The 20,453-nt window shown below is 43.6% G+C and overlaps 1 protein-coding gene across 5 annotated transcripts in view; it reads left to right on the top strand.

Annotated features, from left to right (window-relative positions):
- nphp1 (nephronophthisis 1) overlaps positions 1-20,453 on the top strand; it is a 60,767-nt gene that overhangs the window by 22,429 nt on the left and 17,885 nt on the right. For all 5 annotated transcript variants that reach the window (XR_009655608.1, XM_060933248.1, XM_060933246.1 and 2 more), the window contains exons 9-16: positions 11,148-11,232; positions 11,820-11,914; positions 12,062-12,190; positions 12,642-12,716; positions 13,485-13,595; positions 13,682-13,764; positions 13,908-13,984; positions 15,132-15,234. Coding sequence is in view for 4 of the 5 variants with exons in the window: in XM_060933248.1 (XP_060789231.1) it covers positions 11,148-11,232; positions 11,820-11,914; positions 12,062-12,190; positions 12,642-12,716; positions 13,485-13,595; positions 13,682-13,764; positions 13,908-13,984; positions 15,132-15,234 (758 nt within the window). In the remaining variant the exon portion in view is untranslated. The remainder of the gene's footprint in view (positions 1-11,147; positions 11,233-11,819; positions 11,915-12,061; positions 12,191-12,641; positions 12,717-13,484; positions 13,596-13,681; positions 13,765-13,907; positions 13,985-15,131; positions 15,235-20,453) is intronic.

The following is a 20,453-nucleotide window of genomic DNA, read 5'->3' as shown; positions in this document are numbered from 1 at the left end:
CACTACTCCAGTACAATACTACAGCACACTACTCCAGTACACTACTACAGTACACTACTACAGCACACTACTACAGCACACTACTACAGTACACTACTCTAGTACACTACTACAGTACACTAATCCAGTACACTACTACAGCACACTACTCCAGTACACTACTACAGTACACTACTCCAGTACACTACGACAGCACACTACTCCAGTACACTGCTACAGCACACTACTACAGTACACTACTATAGTACACTACTACAGCACACTACTATAGTACACTACTCCAGTACACTACTACAGTACACTACTACAGTACACTAATCCAATACACTACTACAGCACACCACTCCAGTACACTACTACAGTACACTACTCCAGTACACTACTCCAGTACACTACTACAGTACACTACTCCAGTACACTACTACAGCACACTACTACAGCACACGACTCCAGCACACTACTACAGCACACTACTACAGCACACTACTACAGTATACTACTCCAGTACACTACTACAGTACACTACTCGAGTACACTACTACAGTACACTAATCCAGTACACTACTACAGCACACTACTCCAGTACACTACTCCAGTACACTACTCCAGTACACTACTACAGCACACTACTCCAGTACACTGCTACAGCACACTACTACAGTACACTACTCCAGTACACTACTCCAGTACACTACTACAGTACACTACTCCAGTACACTATTACAGCACACTACTACAGCACACTACTCCAATACACTACCACAGTACACTACTCCAGTACACTACTACAGTACACTACTCCAGCACACTACTACAGTACACTACTCTAGTACACTACTATAGTACACTACTACAGCACACTACTCCAATACACTACCACAGTACACTACTCCAGTACACTACTACAGCACACTACTACAGCACACTACTCCAGTACACTACTATAGTACACTACTACAGCACACTACTACAGTACACTACTCCAGCACACTACTACAGCACACTACTCCAGCACACTACTCCAGTACACTATTACAGCACACTACTACAGCACACTACTCCAGCACACTACTACAGCACACTACTACAGTACACTACTACAGCACACTACTACAGCACACTACTATAGTACACTACTACAGCACACTACTACAGTACACTACTCCAGCACACTACTACAGCACACTGCTCCAACACACTACTACAGTACACTACTACAGCACAGTACTCCAGCACACTACTACAGTACACTGCTACAGCACACTACTCCAGTACACTACTCCAGCACACTACTACAGTACACTACTACAGCACATTATTCCAGTAGACTAGTCCAGTACACTACTCCAGTACACTACTCCAATACAGTACTCCAGTACACTACTCCAGCACACTACTGCAGTACACTACTACAGTACACTACTACAGTACACTACTCCAGTACGCTACTCCAGCACACTACTACAGTACACTACTACAGCACACTTCTACAGCACACTACTACAGCACACTACTACAGCACACTACTCCAGTACACTACTCTAGTACACTACTACAGTACACTACTCCAGTACGCTACTCCAGCACACTACTACAGTACACTACTACAGCACACTACTACAGCACACTACTACAGCACACTACTCCAGTACACTACTCTAGTACACTACTACAGTACACTACTACAGCACACTACTCCAGCACACTACTCCAGTACACTACTCCAGCACACTACTACAGTACACTATTCCAGTACACTACTTCAGTACACTACTCCAGCACACTACTCCAGTACACTACTCCGGTACACTACTCCAGTACACTACTACAGCACACTACTACAGCACACTACTACAGTACACTACTCCAATACACTACTACAGCACACTACTACATCACACTACTACAGTACACTACTACAGCACACTACTCCAGCACACTACTACAGCACACTACTACAGCACACTACTACAGCACACTACTCCAGTACACTACTATAGTACACTACTACAGCACACTACTCCAGCACACTACTACAGCACACTACTCTAGTACACTACTACAGTACACTACTACAGCACAGTACTCTAGTACACTACTACAGTACACTACTCCAGTACAATACTACAGCACACTACTCCAGTACACTACTCCAGTACACTACTACAGTACACTACTACAGCACACTACTACAGCACACTACTCCAGTACACTACTATAGTACACTACTACAGTACACTACTACAGTACACTACTCTAGTACACTACTACAGTACACTACTCCAGTACAATACTACAGCACACTACTCCAGTACACTACTACAGTACACTACTACAGCACACTACTACAGCACACTACTACAGTACACTACTCTAGTACACTACTACAGTACACTAATCCAGTACACTACTACAGCACACTACTCCAGTACACTACTACAGTACACTACTCCAGTACACTACGACAGCACACTACTCCAGTACACTGCTACAGCACACTACTACAGTACACTACTCCAGTACACTACTACAGTACACTACTGTAGTACACTCCTACAGTACACTACTACAGCACACTACTCCAGTACACTACTCCAGCACACTACTACAGTACACTACTCCAGCACACTACTACAGTACACTACTACAGCACACTACTACAGCACACTACTCTAATCCACTACTACAGTACACTAATCCAGTACACTACTACAGCACACTACTCCAGTACACTACTACAGTACACTACTCCAGCACACTACTACAGTACACTACTACAGCACAGTACTCCAGCACACTACTACAGTACACTGCTACAGCACACTACTACAGTACACTACTACAGCACACTACTACAGTACACTGCTCCAGCACACTACTACAGTACACTACTACAGCACAGTACTCCAGCACACTACTACAGTACACTACTACAGCACACTACTACAGCACACTACTCCAATACACTACTACAGCACATTATTCCAGTAGACTAGTCCAGTACACTACTCCAGTACACTACTCCAATACAGTACTCCAGTACACTACTCCAGCACACTACTACAGTACACTACTACAGCACACTACTACAGCACACTACTACAGCACACTACTCCAGTACACTACTCTAGTACACTACTACAGCACACTACTACAGTACACTACTCCAGCACACTACTACAGTACACTACTACAGCACACTACTACAGCACACTACTCCAGTACACTACTCTAGTACACTACTACAGCACACTACTACAGCACACTACTACAGTACACTACTACAGCACATTATTCCAGTAGACTAGTCCAGTACACTACTCCAGTACACTACTCCAATACAGTACTCCAGTACACTACTCCAGCACACTACTACAGTACACTACTACAGCACACTACTACAGCACACTACTACAGCACACTACTCCAGTACACTACTCTAGTACACTACTACAGCACACTACTACAGTACACTACTCCAGCACACTACTACAGTACACTACTACAGCACACTACTACAGTACACTACTACATCACACTACTACAGCACACTACTACAGTACACTACTACAGCACACTACTACAGTACACTACTACAGCACACTACTACAGTGCACTACTACAGCACACTACTACAGTACACTACTACAGCACACTACTACAGTACACTACTCCAGTACACTACTCTAGTACACTACTACAGTACACTACTACAGCACACTACTCCAGTACACTACTCTAGTACACTACTCTAGTACACTACTCCAGTACACTACTCCAGTACACTACTACAGCACACTACTACAGTACACTACTACAGCACACTACTACAGCACACTACTCCAGCACACTACTCCAGCACACTACTCCAGTACACTACTACAGCACACTACTACAGCACACTACTCCAGCACACTACTACAGTACACTACTACACCACACTACTACAGCACACTACTACAGTACACTACTACAGCACACTACTACAGTACACTACTCCAGCACACTACTACAGCACACTACTCCAGTACACTACTCCAGTACACTACTACAGCACACTACTCCAGTACACTACTCCAGTACACTACTACAGCACACTACTACAGTACACTACTATAGTACACTACTACAGCACACTACTATAGTACACTACTCCAGTACACTACTACAGTACACTAATCCAATACACTACTACAGCACACCACTCCAGTACACTACTACAGTACACTACTCCAGTACACTACTCCAGTACACTACTACAGTACACTACTCCAGTACACTACTACAGCACACTACTACAGCACATGACTCCAGCACACTACTACAGCACACTACTACAGCACACTACTACAGTATACTACTCCAGTACACTACTACAGTACACTACTCTAGTACACTACTACAGTACACTAATCCAGTACACTACTACAGCACACTACTCCAGTACACTACTCCAGTACACTACTCCAGTACACTACTACAGCACACTACTCCAGTACACTGCTACAGCACACTACTACAGTACACTACTCCAGTACACTACTCCAGTACACTACTACAGTACACTACTCCAGTACACTATTACAGCACACTACTACAGCACACTACTCCAATACACTACCACAGTACACTACTCCAGTACACTACTACAGTACACTACTCCAGCACACTACTACAGTACACTACTCTAGTACACTACTATAGTACACTACTACAGCACACTACTCCAATACACTACCACAGTACACTACTCCAGTACACTACTACAGCACACTACTACAGCACACTACTCCAGCACACTACTACAGCACACTACTCCAGTACACTACTATAGTACACTACTACAGCACACTACTACAGTACACTACTCCAGCACACTACTACAGCACACTACTCCAGCACACTACTCCAGTACACTATTACAGCACACTACTACAGCACACTACTCCAGCACACTACTACAGCACACTACTACAGTACACTACTACAGCACACTACTACAGCACACTACTATAGTACACTACTACAGCACACTACTACAGTACACTACTCCAGCACACTACTACAGCACACTGCTCCAACACACTACTACAGTACACTACTACAGCACAGTACTCCAGCACACTACTACAGTACACTGCTACAGCACACTACTCCAGTACACTACTCCAGCACACTACTACAGTACACTACTACAGCACATTATTCCAGTAGACTAGTCCAGTACACTACTCCAGTACACTACTCCAATACAGTACTCCAGTACACTACTCCAGCACACTACTGCAGTACACTACTACAGTACACTACTACAGTACACTACTCCAGTACGCTACTCCAGCACACTACTACAGTACACTACTACAGCACACTTCTACAGCACACTACTACAGCACACTACTACAGCACACTACTCCAGTACACTACTCTAGTACACTACTACAGTACACTACTACAGTACACTACTCCAGTACGCTACTCCAGCACACTACTACAGTACACTACTACAGCACACTACTACAGCACACTACTACAGCACACTACTCCAGTACACTACTCTAGTACACTACTACAGTACACTACTACAGCACACTACTCCAGCACACTACTCCAGTACACTACTCCAGCACACTACTACAGTACACTACTACAGTACACTACTCCAGTACACTACTACAGCACACTACTACATCACACTACTACAGTACACTACTACAGCACACTACTCCAGCACACTACTCCAGCACACTACTCCAGTACACTACTACAGCACACTACTACAGCACACTACTACAGCACACTACTATAGTACACTACTACAGCACACTACTACAGTACACTACTCCAGTACACTACTACAGTACACTACTCTAGTACACTACTACAGTACACTAATCCAGTACACTACTACAGCACACTACTCCAGTACACTACTACAGTACACTACTCCAGTACACTACTACAGCACACTACTCCAGTACACTGCTACAGCACACTACTACAGTACACTACTCCAGTACACTACTACAGTACACTACTCTAGTAGACTACTACAGTACACTACTCCAGTACACTACTACAGTACACTACTACAGTACACTACTCCAGTACACTACTACAGTACACTACTACAGCACATTACTCCAGTACTCTACTCCAGCACACTACTACAGTACACTACTCCAGTACACTACTACAGTACACTACTACAGCACACTACTCCAGCACACTACTCCAATACACTACTCCAGCACACTACTACAGTACACTACTCTAGTACACTACTCCAGTACACTACTACAGTACACTACTACAGCACACTACTACAGCACACTACTCCAGTACACTACTCCAGCACACTACTACAGTACACTACTCTAGTACACTACTACAGTACACTACTACAGTACACTACTACAGCACACTGCTACAGCACACTACTACAGTACACTACTCCAGTACACTACTACAGTACACTACTCCAGTACACTACTACAGCACACTACTCCAGTACACTACTCTAGTACACTACTCCAGTACACTACTCTAGTACACTACTACAGTACACTACTCCAGTACACTACTACAGTACACTACTACAGTACACTACTCCAGTACACTAAAACAGCACACTACTCCAATACACTACTACAGCACACTACTACAGTACACTACTACAGCACACTACTACAGTACACTACTACAGCACACTACTACATCACACTACTACAGTACACTACTACAGCACACTACTACAGTACACTACTACAGCACACTACTATAGTACACTACTCCAGTACACTACTACAGTACACTACTACAGTACACTAATCCAATACACTACTACAGCACACCACTCCAGTACACTACTACAGTACACTACTCCAGTACACTACTCCAGTACACTACTACAGTACACTACTCCAGTACACTCCTACAGCACACTACTACAGCACACGACTCCAGCACACTACTACAGCACACTACTACAGCACACTACTACAGTATACTACTCCAGTACACTACTACAGTACACTACTCTAGTACACTACTACAGTACACTACTCTAGTACACTACTACAGTACACTACTCCAGTACACTACTACAGCACACTACTCCAGTACACTGCTACAGCACACTACTACAGTACACTACTCCAGTACACTACTCCAGTACACTACTACAGTACACTACTCCAGTACACTATTACAGCACACTACTACAGCACACTACTCCAATACACTACCACAGTACACTACTCCAGTACACTACTACAGTACACTACTCCAGCACACTACTACAGTACACTACTCTAGTACACTACTATAGTACACTACTACAGCACACTACTCCAATACACTACCACAGTACACTACTCCAGTACACTACTACAGCACACTACTCCAGCACACTACTACAGTACACTACTACAGCACAGTACTCCAGCACACTACTACAGTACACTACTACAGCACACTACTACAGTACACTACTACAGCACACTACTACAGTACACTGCTCCAGCACACTACTACAGTACACTACTACAGCACAGTACTCCAGCACACTACTACAGTACACTACTACAGCATACTACTACAGCACACTACTCCAATACACTACTACAGCACATTATTCCAGTAGACTAGTCCAGTACACTACTCCAGTACACTACTCCAATACAGTACTCCAGTACACTACTCCAGCACACTACTACAGTACACTACTACAGCACACTACTACAGCACACTACTCCAGTACACTACTCTAGTACACTACTACAGCACACTACTACAGTACACTACTCCAGCACACTACTACAGTACACTACTACAGCACACTACTACAGCACACTACTCTAGTACACTACTACAGCACACTACTACAGTACACTACTCCAGTACACTACTCCAGTACACTACTACAGTACACTACTCCAGTACACTATTACAGCACACTACTACAGCACACTACTCCAATACACTACCACAGTACACTACTCCAGTACACTACTACAGCACACTACTACAGCACACTACTCCAGTACACTACTATAGTACACTACTACAGCACACTACTACAGTACACTACTCCAGCACACTACTACAGCACACTACTCCAGCACACTACTCCAGTACACTATTACAGCACACTACTACAGCACACTACTCCAGCACACTACTACAGCACACTACTACAGTACACTACTACAGCACACTACTACAGCACACTACTATAGTACACTACTACAGCACACTACTACAGTACACTACTCCAGCACACTACTACAGCACACTGCTCCAACACACTACTACAGTACACTACTACAGCACAGTACTCCAGCACACTACTACAGTACACTGCTACAGCACACTACTCCAGTACACTACTCCAGCACACTACTACAGTACACTACTACAGCACATTATTCCAGTAGACTAGTCCAGTACACTACTCCAGTACACTACTCCAATACAGTACTCCAGTACACTACTCCAGCACACTACTGCAGTACACTACTACAGTACACTACTCCAGTACACTACTCCAGTACGCTACTCCAGCACACTACTACAGTACACTACTACAGCACACTACTACAGCACACTACTACAGCACACTACTCCAGTACACTACTCTAGTACACTACTACAGTACACTACTACAGTACACTACTCCAGTACGCTACTCCAGTACACTACTACAGTACACTACTACAGCACACTACTACAGCACACTACTCCAGTACACTACTCTAGTACACTACTACAGTACACTACTACAGCACACTACTCCAGCACACTACTCCAGTACACTACTCCAGCACACTACTACAGTACACTACTACAGTACACTACTCCAGTACACTACTACAGCACACTACTACATCACACTACTACAGTACACTACTACAGCACACTACTCCAGCACACTACTCCAGCACACTACTCCAGCACACTACTACAGCACACTACTACAGCACACTACTACAGCACACTACTATAGTACACTACTACAGCACACTACTACAGTACACTACTCCAGTACACTACTACAGTACACTACTCTAGTACACTACTACAGTACACTAATCCAGTACACTACTACAGCACACTACTCCAGTACACTACTACAGTACACTACTCCAGTACACTACTACAGCACACTACTCCAGTACACTGCTACAGCACACTACTACAGTACACTACTCCAGTACACTACTACAGTACACTACTCTAGTACACTACTACAGTACACTACTCCAGTACACTACTACAGTACACTACTACAGCACATTACTCCAGTACACTACTCCAGCACACTACTACAGTACACTACTCCAGCACACTACTACAGTACACTACTATAGTACACTACTTCAGCACACTACTACAGTACACTACTCCAGCACACTACTACAGCACACTACTACAGTACACTACTCCAGCACACTACTACAGTACACTACTACAGCACACTACTACAGTACACTACTACAGCCCACTACTCCAATACACTACTACAGCACACTACTACAGCACACTACTACAGTACACTACTCCAGCACACTACTACAGTACACTACTACAGCACACTACTACAGTACACTACTACAGTACACTACTACAGCACACTACTACAGTACACTACTCCAGCACACTACTACAGCACACTACTACAGCACACTACTCCAACACACTACTCCAGTACACTACTACAGCACACTACTACAGCACACTACTACAGCACACTTCTCCAACACACTACTCCAGCACACTACTACAGTACACTACTACAGCACACTACTACAGCACACTACTACAGTACACTACTATAGTACACTACTACAGCACACTACTACAGTACACTACTCCAGCACACTTCTACAGCACACTACTCCAGCACACTACTACAGTACACTACTACAGCACACTACTCCAATACACTACTACAGCACACTACTACAGCACACTACTACAGTACACTACTCCAGCACACTACTACAGTACACTACTACAGCACACTACTACAGCACACTACTACAGCACACTACTACAGTACACTACTATAGTACACTACTACAGCACACTACTACAGTACACTACTCCAGCACACTACTACAGTACACTACTACAGCACACTACTACAGCACACTACTACAGTACACTACTATAGTACACTACTACAGCACACTACTACAGTACACTACTCCAGCACACTACTACAGCACACTACTCCAGTACACTACTCCAGTACACTACTCAACTCAACTTTGTCATTCTTCCACATACATATACAGAAGAATGAAATGTAATTCTCAACCGTCCAAGGTGCTCAAACCATGCAAACAAGTACCACAACAAACAGTAAGCAACAGTAAACAGATGTGTTTATCAACAAAATTTCAGGTCTAAAATGTTTAATGCTGCTAAAAAATTGATAGAAATTATCAGTTTTGAGTAAAATATAATTAAATATTTTAGGCATGTAAAAATCTACACAGATTGGGAGTGTTTCAGGATGCAGGTGTAAGAGCGGGCGGCACGGTGGTGTAGTGGTGATCACTGTCGCCTCACAGCAAGAAGGTTCTGGGTTAAAGCCCAGCGGCCAGCGAGGGCCTTGTTGTGCGGAGTTTGCATGTTCTCCCCGTGTCCGCGTGGGTTTCCTCCGGGTGCTCCGGTTTCCCCCACAGTCCAAAGACATGCAGGTTAGGTTAACTGGTGACTCTAAATTGAGCGTAGGTGTGAATGTGAGTGTGAATGGTTGTCTGTGTCTATGTGTCAGCCCTGTGATGACCTGGCGACTTGTCCAGGGTGAACCCCACCTCTCACCCAGAGTCAGCTGGGATAGGCTCCAGCCCGCCCGCGACCCTGTAGAACAGGATAATGTGGCTAGAGATAATAGATGGATGGATGGATGGATGGATGGATGGATGGAAGTTTGTAAGAGACCGAGTGTTGAGAACGTCGGGAATCAGGATCTTTATTCATGTTAAATTAAAGTGATGTGGTAAATGGAAATAGTGTGTGAACACCAGTGCCCCCTGGTGGACAGAGATTGTATCGCACCTCAGTGTGAGGTAAGAAAGGTGCGTGTGAGGTTTTTATGGTCCTGCTCATGTAAGCGGTGTGTGCTTTATCTGCAGATCGATGCCACTGATGTGCTGTCAGCCATGGGAGCCATTCCTCCAGGCTTCAGACCCTCCACTCTGTCTAAACTGCTGGAGGAAGGTGAGCGCAGCTGCATCGGCTCTGATTCTAATCAGCACGAGAACAGCGTGTTCATACACACCAAGCTGAGCACACACACTTCCACTGCTCATCAAATCTGCAGTGACAGGAGCACACACAGCAGATGTGACAAAGATAACCAGATACATTTTCTAATTATTCGCATACTGACCTCTATCTACAGCCCCCCCCACACACACACACAGTACCAGGTCCAGCACTTTCTTTCTTCCTCAGTACTCAGTCTGTTGTTTCTCCACACCAGCATCAGGCTCAGTCCAGAGGCGTGGCCTAAGTATGTAGGCAGAGCTTATAGTTTAGTTTGCATATGATTTGCATATTAATTTATCAATGCAAACCCATTTTCTGCTGTTTTATAAAATGGCGTCACCGAGACAGAGTTTGTGTTTTAATGTGACTGTGATGATTTATATTTCAGCGTTAAACTGGTGGCCACAGACGTCCATTACCTGTTAGCTACATGAGCATCCAAGCTCCAGAACAAAACTAAAGAAGCAGACTTCACACACCGAACTTATCTCAGCAAAACAGCTACATTTCTGTGTGTGTGTGTGTGTGTTGTGCAGGGACTTGCTATAGAGCCAGTCATTATATTCAACCCAAACTCGGCCAGTCAGAGCTCAGCTTTAAAGACCTTCAGCTGGACCCAGACACCGGCAAGGTAACACACACACACACACACACACACACACACACACACACACACACACACACACACATTCCTTCTGATTTACAGTCCAGGACTGAGCATTCAAGGGTGAATTCATACATTATTTGTGTGTGTGTGTGTGTGTGTGTGTGTGTATAGGTCCTTGCACACACATCTCGAGCGTGTGTGATCATGACTCTATGGAGCTGTAGGATGATCCCGCCTCCAGGGGTGGGGCTGAGGGTCCTGAGCCGTCACATCCGTCTTTGCGCTTTTAATGGAACTGAGGTTTCTCACACACACACACACACACACACACACATGTTATATTCTGTAGGGTCAGATTTTATCAGCGTGTGTGTGTGTGTGTTTAGCTGTAAATGTTTAAACTTAGGAACAAAGCAGTGTGCACGTGTGTTTGCGCGTGTGTGTGTGTGTGTGTGTGTGTGCAGTAATATGCATTATTTCCACATCATGCCTTTACAGTTCAGTCTTGTGTCACTTGGAGATGTGTTATACTTTCAGTAATAGAGTTATTCATTTACTTGAGATAATATTTGAATGGGATTAAAATGGAATAAAACAGAATTTAGTTTGTGTCTGTTTTTAATGAAGTGTGGTCACATGGCCTGTTTAATCTTTAAATACTGAATAAATGTATAATAATTGTACAGATGATTTGTCAGTGCAGTGACGTCTGCAGTGTGTGTGTGTGTGTGTGTGTGTGTGTGTGTTTCAGGTGGTGAGTAACATCCACACTGTGAGAGCCTCCTACACTCCATCCAGCCCTAAAACATGGAGCTTCTCACCACGGGTACGGCTAAAGCTAATGCTAACACATGCAATATAAATACTACACCCTCCCCGGCCACTTTAATAGGAACTTGTTGTTGACTCTAAGAGCCCTGTTCTTGGCTGCAGGAGTGGAACCCACTGTGTTCTTCTGTTGAGATGCTTTTCTGCTCACCACGGTTGTAAAGAGTGATTATATGAGTTACTATATCCTTCCTGGCAGCTCGAACCAATCTGTCCATTTCCCTCTGACCCTCTCTTATCAACAAGGCGTTTGTTTCCACACAGAACTGTCGCTCACTCACTCGATGATGGTTTTTTGTTTTCTGCACCATTCTGTGTAAACTCTAGAGACTGTTGTGTGTGAAAACCCCAGGAGATCAGCAGCTTCTGAAATACTCAAACCAGTCCATCTGGCACTATCAGCAGTTTGTGTGTTGTGGGCGTGGCTTGGAGAATTTTTTCAGTTCTGATGAGAAAAGGGGAGTAGCCGACAGTGTACATCATCTGATTTACTACATTTTTAAAAATGGATTTTAATAAAGTGAATAAAGTGTGAGAATTAGTTTTTTTTCTTTTATATTTTGTCCCACAGATGAACAGTAACTTCAGTTACACCTCATACTTTATATCTGACTTTTCCATTCTTTGTTGTTTTTTTACTTGATCGTGGTTTATGCGTGAATATAACAATAATCATGTAAAATAGGATAGGTTTGATCCTGTAATGCAGATGAAGCTCTTGTATTTAAGCAATTGTGTTGTGTGTGTGTGTGTGTGTGTGTTTTAGATGAGCGGTTTGTTGCCCTGTCTGTTAGATGGAGAGTGTTTTTTTTGCTGCGATTCTAATTCTCCTGATGTGGGAATCCTGTTTGAGCTCGGCGTCACCTACATCAGAAGTGTAAATACTTTATAACTTTTTATTATTATTATTATTATTATTATTATTATTATTATTATTATTATTATGTGTGATTTGTGCGCTAGTCCACAGGAGAGAGAGGAGATCTGAGCTGTGGTTGGGCTTTTCTTAAACTGTTTGATGAAAATGGAGCACTCATACCTCTACGGTACACACACACACACACACACACACACACACACACACACAGGCTCAGAGAGAGAAGTCATCAAGAATATATACAATATGCTGCTGGAGTCACAGGAACTTGTGTGTGTGTGTGTGTGTGTGTGTGTGTGTGTGTGTGTGTAGAACGCAGGAGCTTGCTGTGCATGGAGGTACTCCATATGAGGGAGTCATGGATGCATATAGCATGCCATCTAAAAGAGGTAACACACACACACACACACACACACACACACACACAGTAAATCATGTGTAATGAAATGAAATGTGATTAAATGAGCGGATGTGTCTAAAACAGCTGCACTCCAGAAAATGACCAAATCTGCTGTTAGGACAGTAATTTCGAAGTTTAACCACACAGAGCTGTGATGTCAGAAGGACGTATGTGTGTGTGTGTGTGTGTGTGTGTGTGTGTGTGTGTGTGTGTGTGTGTGTGGGCCTCCTCACTCAGAGACACTTCTTCAGTTCAGTCCACAGATTTTCTACAGGATTCAGCTCAAGACTTTGTGATGTTCACTCCAGTACTTTCACTGTGTGGTCTTTAAGCCATGCATTGGAGGTTGGAGGTGGGATTAGATCACTGCCCTGCTGGAAGACCTAGGTTTAACTTTTGGCCTGATATCTTGAGGGGTTGCTTCAGTGTTTGTAGATAATCCTCCTTCTTCATGATGCCACCAGCTCCTTTTCCAGCATGATGCCGCCACCATCACCACCACACTTCACAGTCAGGATGATGTTCTTCAGATTAAAAGCCTCACCCTTTTTTCCCTCCGTACACAGCACTGATCATTACGACCAAACAGGATGGTTTTAATTTAGTCTGATCAGAGAGCTCTCCTCCAAAAGGAGATCATCGGCACACTTCAGTCTGGAGTTTTATGTGGTTTTGGAGTAGCGGCTTCTTCCTCATGAGTCTCTCAGGCCATGGTGATGTAGAACTCTCTGAATGGTGGGTGTACATACTTTACCACCTGATGCCTCTAACTCCTTCACCAGTTCCTTTGTTGTTGGTGTTTTGGTGTTCAGGTGAAGCCTCTTAACAAACTTCATCCATCACTGGATGGGAGTTCATTTGTGCTCCCATGATTATTATATTTGCATGCAGATGTTTGTACAGATGGTTCAGTGATGCTGAGGATCTAGAACTCTGAAGGTTCTGGAGAGGTTCTGTACTGAGGATCTAGCGTTGAAGATGTTGAGGTGTGGGTGAGTGGTGTGTGAGGGACTGAGGGTATGAAGAGTAAAAGCGAGCGTTTGAGTATGGACCATAAGCAGCACCACTGAGCTCTCTCCAGTGACCCTACATTCGGTGTCTCTGCACCTCTTTATGATCTCCTTTTGTCCTTTCAGGTGGCTCCACTGGTGTGCTTCATCACATGCTGATGTCCAGGAAGCTTCCCAAACTCACCATTAAGCTCAGATCCCCAAACACTCGTACCAGAGGACAGCTCAGGTACCAAACAAACCCAATCTCCTGCATTCTGAAGCTAATCACATCCAAAACCACAACCAAAATCTTTATATAGTCCATCAGATTTCAAAAAGCGCTTTAATAATCTGACTGCGGTCCCGGACTCCGACCCAAACACTCCTCCTCCTGAAGATGCTGAGGTGTGGGTGAGTGGTGTGTGAGGGACTGAGGGTTTGAGTATTCAGGGCTCAGACGGAACTTCAGACGTAACATGATGTTCAGAGGTTAGGTGAGAGTTACACACCTGGGGGCGGAGTTTGTTTAAAACAGGGGCGTGTCTCAGTTACACTCAGTTCTGTTTTCTGTTGCGATAAGCGCATGTTTCTTGCATGATATCAAATCGAGTTAAGTCCAGTGCCACATTTCAGTGGAACCACAATTTATGTTTTGGCTGAAACTCGAAGAACAATGAGGTGAATCTGTGGGTCAAAGGTCACATGCATGCTGATCTGATTGGTTTAGAATGGTTTGAATGGAGGATGCAGGCACTAGAGTGCTTAAAGCTCCCTTTTTATCATTATTTTGTCACTTTGTCTTGGATTGTATTATTTATTATAACCTTTTTTGGATTGAACATTTTTCATTTTTACTTTTGTGTTATTTTTGTAATAAATTGTAGGGATGAGCGAGTACAGCATTATCTGTATCTGTTAACTATATGAATTATCTGTATCCGCATCCGTACTCGGAGTGGGCGGGATTTAACCCAGAAGTGGGTCTGGTTGTCTTGAAACGGGCGGGGCTTTAATCAGTATGTTATTTTAAGCATGCAATTGATATGGGTTGATCAGAAATTGTTATATTTATTGCTGATTAGAAAACTATTTACAGGACAGCATCAGCATTGAGCTTCAGATCAGTAGTTTTGATCACGATAGCAAACGAACTATTTACAGAACAAGTTTTGCAACAATGAATACAACACATGCGGTTGCAATTATGAAATGAAACGTAATGAACAAGAGTTTTCATACTCAACATAACTTTCTTTTTTTAACTTTTAGTTTTTTTATGATCAGTGTGATTTTTTTTTTTGGTTCTTTTTGATTTTTTTTATTTCCACACCAGGTGTGTGTGTGTGTGTGTGTGTGTGTGTGTGTGTGTGTGTGTGTGTAGCTTAATTTGTAATATTATTTATACCACTACTACCTAGAAAGTGTCAGACACAGTGCGTGAAGTAAAATAAAACTGGTTAGAGCCAACTGACGGCTTAAAAAAAAAAAAAACTCCGATGACCGGCAGAGAGAGAGAGTGTGTGTGGCTTAATTTGTAATACTTATACCACTACTACCTTTATTTTTACATGAATTACAGCAAGCAAGTGTCAGACACTCAAAGCGTGAAGTCAAAAAAACTGTTTTTAACCGACGGTTAAAAAAAGAAAAAAAATCTCCGACAGGCAGAGACGCAACGTGAGTCGCTTTCTACCAAGCACCACGTCTGAACGAACCCACGTTTACCAGAACTCTACTGGTTATAAGTAAGTACAAACTGAAATAAAAACAAACTTGAAGCTGAAGAAACCCGAAACGTTAACGGAAAGAGACAGAGCGCTGTTCTCTGTGTGAGTGAGCAGAGCGGTGTGTGTAGGGGAGGGGCGCTGTGACGCTGTGTGAGGATTCTCATTCAGTCCGAGCACAGATATTGACTCGTATTACTCGTATAATACTTGTACTCAGCAAAAGTGCTTTATCCGTACCGGATACTCGTTTCAGCCAAGTATCCGGCTCAACTCTAAAAAATTGTTAAAGGTCCCATGGCATGAAATTTTCACTTTCTGAGGTTTTTTAACGTTAAAATGAGTTCCTCTGACCTTCTTAAGTCACCCCAGTGGCTAGAAATTTCATAATGTGTAAACCAAACTATGCCCAACATTTGAGAATGGCGCGTCAAAACGGCGCGTTGATAAACTCTTCCCTTTACTACGTCAGCAAGGGAGATGATCCCCACGCCCCCCCTCTGGATTCCCACCCACTGTATGAATTGCCCGCCCAGTTGTAGTGAGGAGACCATAGAGGACACAACAACATGGCATCACCTAAGCGAGCGAAACATGGAAATTGCGCTGTACATGGATGTAACAACACAGAAAAGAGTCTGTTTTTACTGCCGACGGGAGAGCCCCTGAAGACGCAGTGGCTTAATTTTTACTTCAATAATACGCCGTCGAGTCTACCTAAGACGGTGTATGTTTGTCAGAAGCATTTTCCTGAGGAATGTTTCCACAACTTGGGACAGTACAGGGCAGGTTTTGCACATCAACCGTCACTGAAGCCTGGGTCCGTACCAAGCATCCCTGCCGCATCAGCAACAAACCGAACAAGTAAGTGTATAACTGTTAAGTCGTTTTGCCGTGTTTTAAAATCGGTGCCATGTTAGCCTTGCAATGGCTACATTAGCTGTGCAGCTAACCGCTTCCTGCAGTTAGCCAGGTACTCTGCGCTACAAAACCAAAAAGCATGCAGCATGCTCTGTTATAATAGCCAATCAAAACAGTTTTTACAAAGACACCCACATTCTTTTTTTTAAGTCACTCGTTCATTTTATTTGTTTGTTTGTTCAGTAAAAACCCAAACATTTGTTGAATTTATTTTATTTCCTCGCGTCGCACCTTAATGACGTCAGCGCGCGGTATTTTTCCCTTCGCGGTTTGTTCCTTCTCTCTCGCCATAGTAAGACACCCACATCCGCTTGTTCTGACCCACTGGAGGTAGCGTCACAGTGCTGTTAGCCAATCAGAGGCAACACGTTTACATGTCATGAATATTAATGATAAGACCCGCCCCCACCCTCTACCCTTCCCCGCCTCCTGCTTCTCATTAGCAAAACGACGCACTGGGAAAAGCGCTGAAATGGGGCTTTCTCCCAGGAGGCTATATCTACGTGCCGAGGGTTCATTTCGAGAAAGGCTGCGGATATAACATCCGGAAACCTCCACGGGCCCGTTTAAAGCATCAACAAACCACCATGCCATGGGTCCTTTAAAACAATTAATGCTTTTTTAATATATTTTTGACCTTAAGGATTGTTGAAACTCTGTTAAGCGTCTGTAATGACTGATGACTTAAAAGATTTTAATTTACACATATTAAATGCAAAAAAAGACACTATTAATTCATTAATCCTGTTATTTTCTGCACTAGGAGTATTCATGCAGTGATGTGATATACGAGACTCCTATTAGATTAACTTCAACACGTGCCATCTTCTCATATATCATCATATTAGTGTTTTATTTTTCATTTTTTTAAAATGGTCTCTTTCTTTCATGTTACATATTAAATCTGACAGCAAATAAAACACTTTAGTCAACTATTTCTGCTTTCTGACAGTAAAATCAGTAAAGAAACACACGAGTGCTGTGATTAGTGCACATCCAGAGTGCAGTGAGGGGTGACAGAGGGCGCTCACGAGCACCGTCTTCAATCCTGAACTGAGAAACATGACGTGCCTTCACACACCTCCTCGGGTGTTCGGGTTAAAGTGCACGTTCTGGACCAATTTTGTTTTTTTTTATATGAAAGTCTGTCCCTTTACACACTCATCCAGAAGGGTAATTTTGCACAAGGCCATCTGTCTACAGCAGAAAAAAATAAAATAACAAAACACATCTGGGAAAAATCCCAAGGGAGTCTGGAGCCAGATTCGTGACGTCACCTGCGGAAGCGCCAGCAGGCTGCGAGAGCTTTGCACGGTTTCAGTGCACAGCCTGTGTAGACCAAGCGCTCCCGTTTCTCTCTCATTGTCCGGTCTTTTGGGAAACGATGAGTACTAATCCCATCATGATTGGTGTTGCTACACCCTCCTACGATACATCTGTTCACCATTTTAATAATTACGTGATAATGTTGAAGAAATTTGCAGAAAACCACCAGGTCGTTTTCTCATAAACAAACCAGCGCTGACGTAGGATTCAGAAGGAGGCGTCCCGCACATGATGTCACGAAAATCAATGTTTGCCGGGAAATCCAAACGCCAAGTTTCTTCAGAGGCGGACCAATTCGCCTCAAATGGCTTGATTTCAACTGAATTTTTCTGGTATTGCGCAAGGGGAAAAAAATTGCAGAGAATGCAGAATCTCATCTCATTATCTGTAGCCGCTTTATCCTTCTACAGGGTCGCAGGCAAGCTGGAGCCTATCCCAGCTGACTACGGGCGAAAGGCGGGGTTCACCCTGGACAAGTCGCCAGGTCATCACAGGGCTGACACATAGACACAGACAACCATTCACACTCACATTCACACCTACGCTCAATTTAGAGTCACCAGTTAACCTAACCTGCATGTCTTTGGACTGTGGGGGAAACCGGAGCACCCGGAGGAAACCCACGCGGACACGGGGAGAACATGCAAACTCCGCACAGAAAGGCCCTCGCCGGCCACGGGGCTCGAACCCGGACCTTCTTGCTGTGAGGCGACAGCGCTAACCACTACACCACCGTGCCGCCCAGAATGCAGAATATTACAGATATTTAACCAAAGTTTAATATAAAATAGGAGAATTACATTGATCTTGCTCCTGAATTTACCCGTGATATGCACTTTAATGTATAAACAGTTCCTGACTGCCGTCCACATCATCATAGAACAAATCCTCGAAAAGTCCAAGCTTTATGGTCTTTAATCAATCCCACATTTCAGTGTTTGTTTTCTGATGTGTGTGTGAGTGAGGAAGCTGAGCAGAAGAACCCGCATGTCTCAGCATGAAGGGACAAGGTGCTGAAATTATAGCTGAGTCACATTTCCATCAGCACATTTAAAGCCACGTTCACGTGAGGATGGTGGTGAGAAACGACTGGTGTGTGTGTGTGTGTGTGAGAGAGACTCAGTACAGGACTGTGTGTAGAGTGTGTGACACTGAGTCACAGAGAATTGTTCATATCTTATCTGGATTTGTGTAAAGCTGCTTTGGGAACATTTCCATTATTAAAAGGTTTATATAGAAATAAAATTATAATTAAAACCTCAGTTCAGTTCAAAGTAAAGCAGGTTTAATCTGTCTCAGTGTGTACGAGTCTGAGAGCCACTCTGAGATTAGACTCATTAAAAGTGCTGGACAGGACAAGACAGACAGGCTGAGAGAGAGACAGAAAGGTCAGCAGAATGGCAGGTACACAGACAGGTAGACAGAGAGACAGACAGGTAGAAAGACAGGCTGACAGATAGACAGGTGGAGAGATAGTTGTAGGTTTCTACTATAT

The sequence above is a fragment of the Neoarius graeffei genome, chromosome 11 (genome assembly GCF_027579695.1).
Source record: "Neoarius graeffei isolate fNeoGra1 chromosome 11, fNeoGra1.pri, whole genome shotgun sequence".
Lineage (NCBI taxonomy): Eukaryota > Metazoa > Chordata > Actinopteri > Siluriformes > Ariidae > Neoarius > Neoarius graeffei.
The sequence above is the reverse complement of the archived record's forward strand: the minus strand, read 5'-3'. Positions and strand labels throughout refer to the sequence as shown.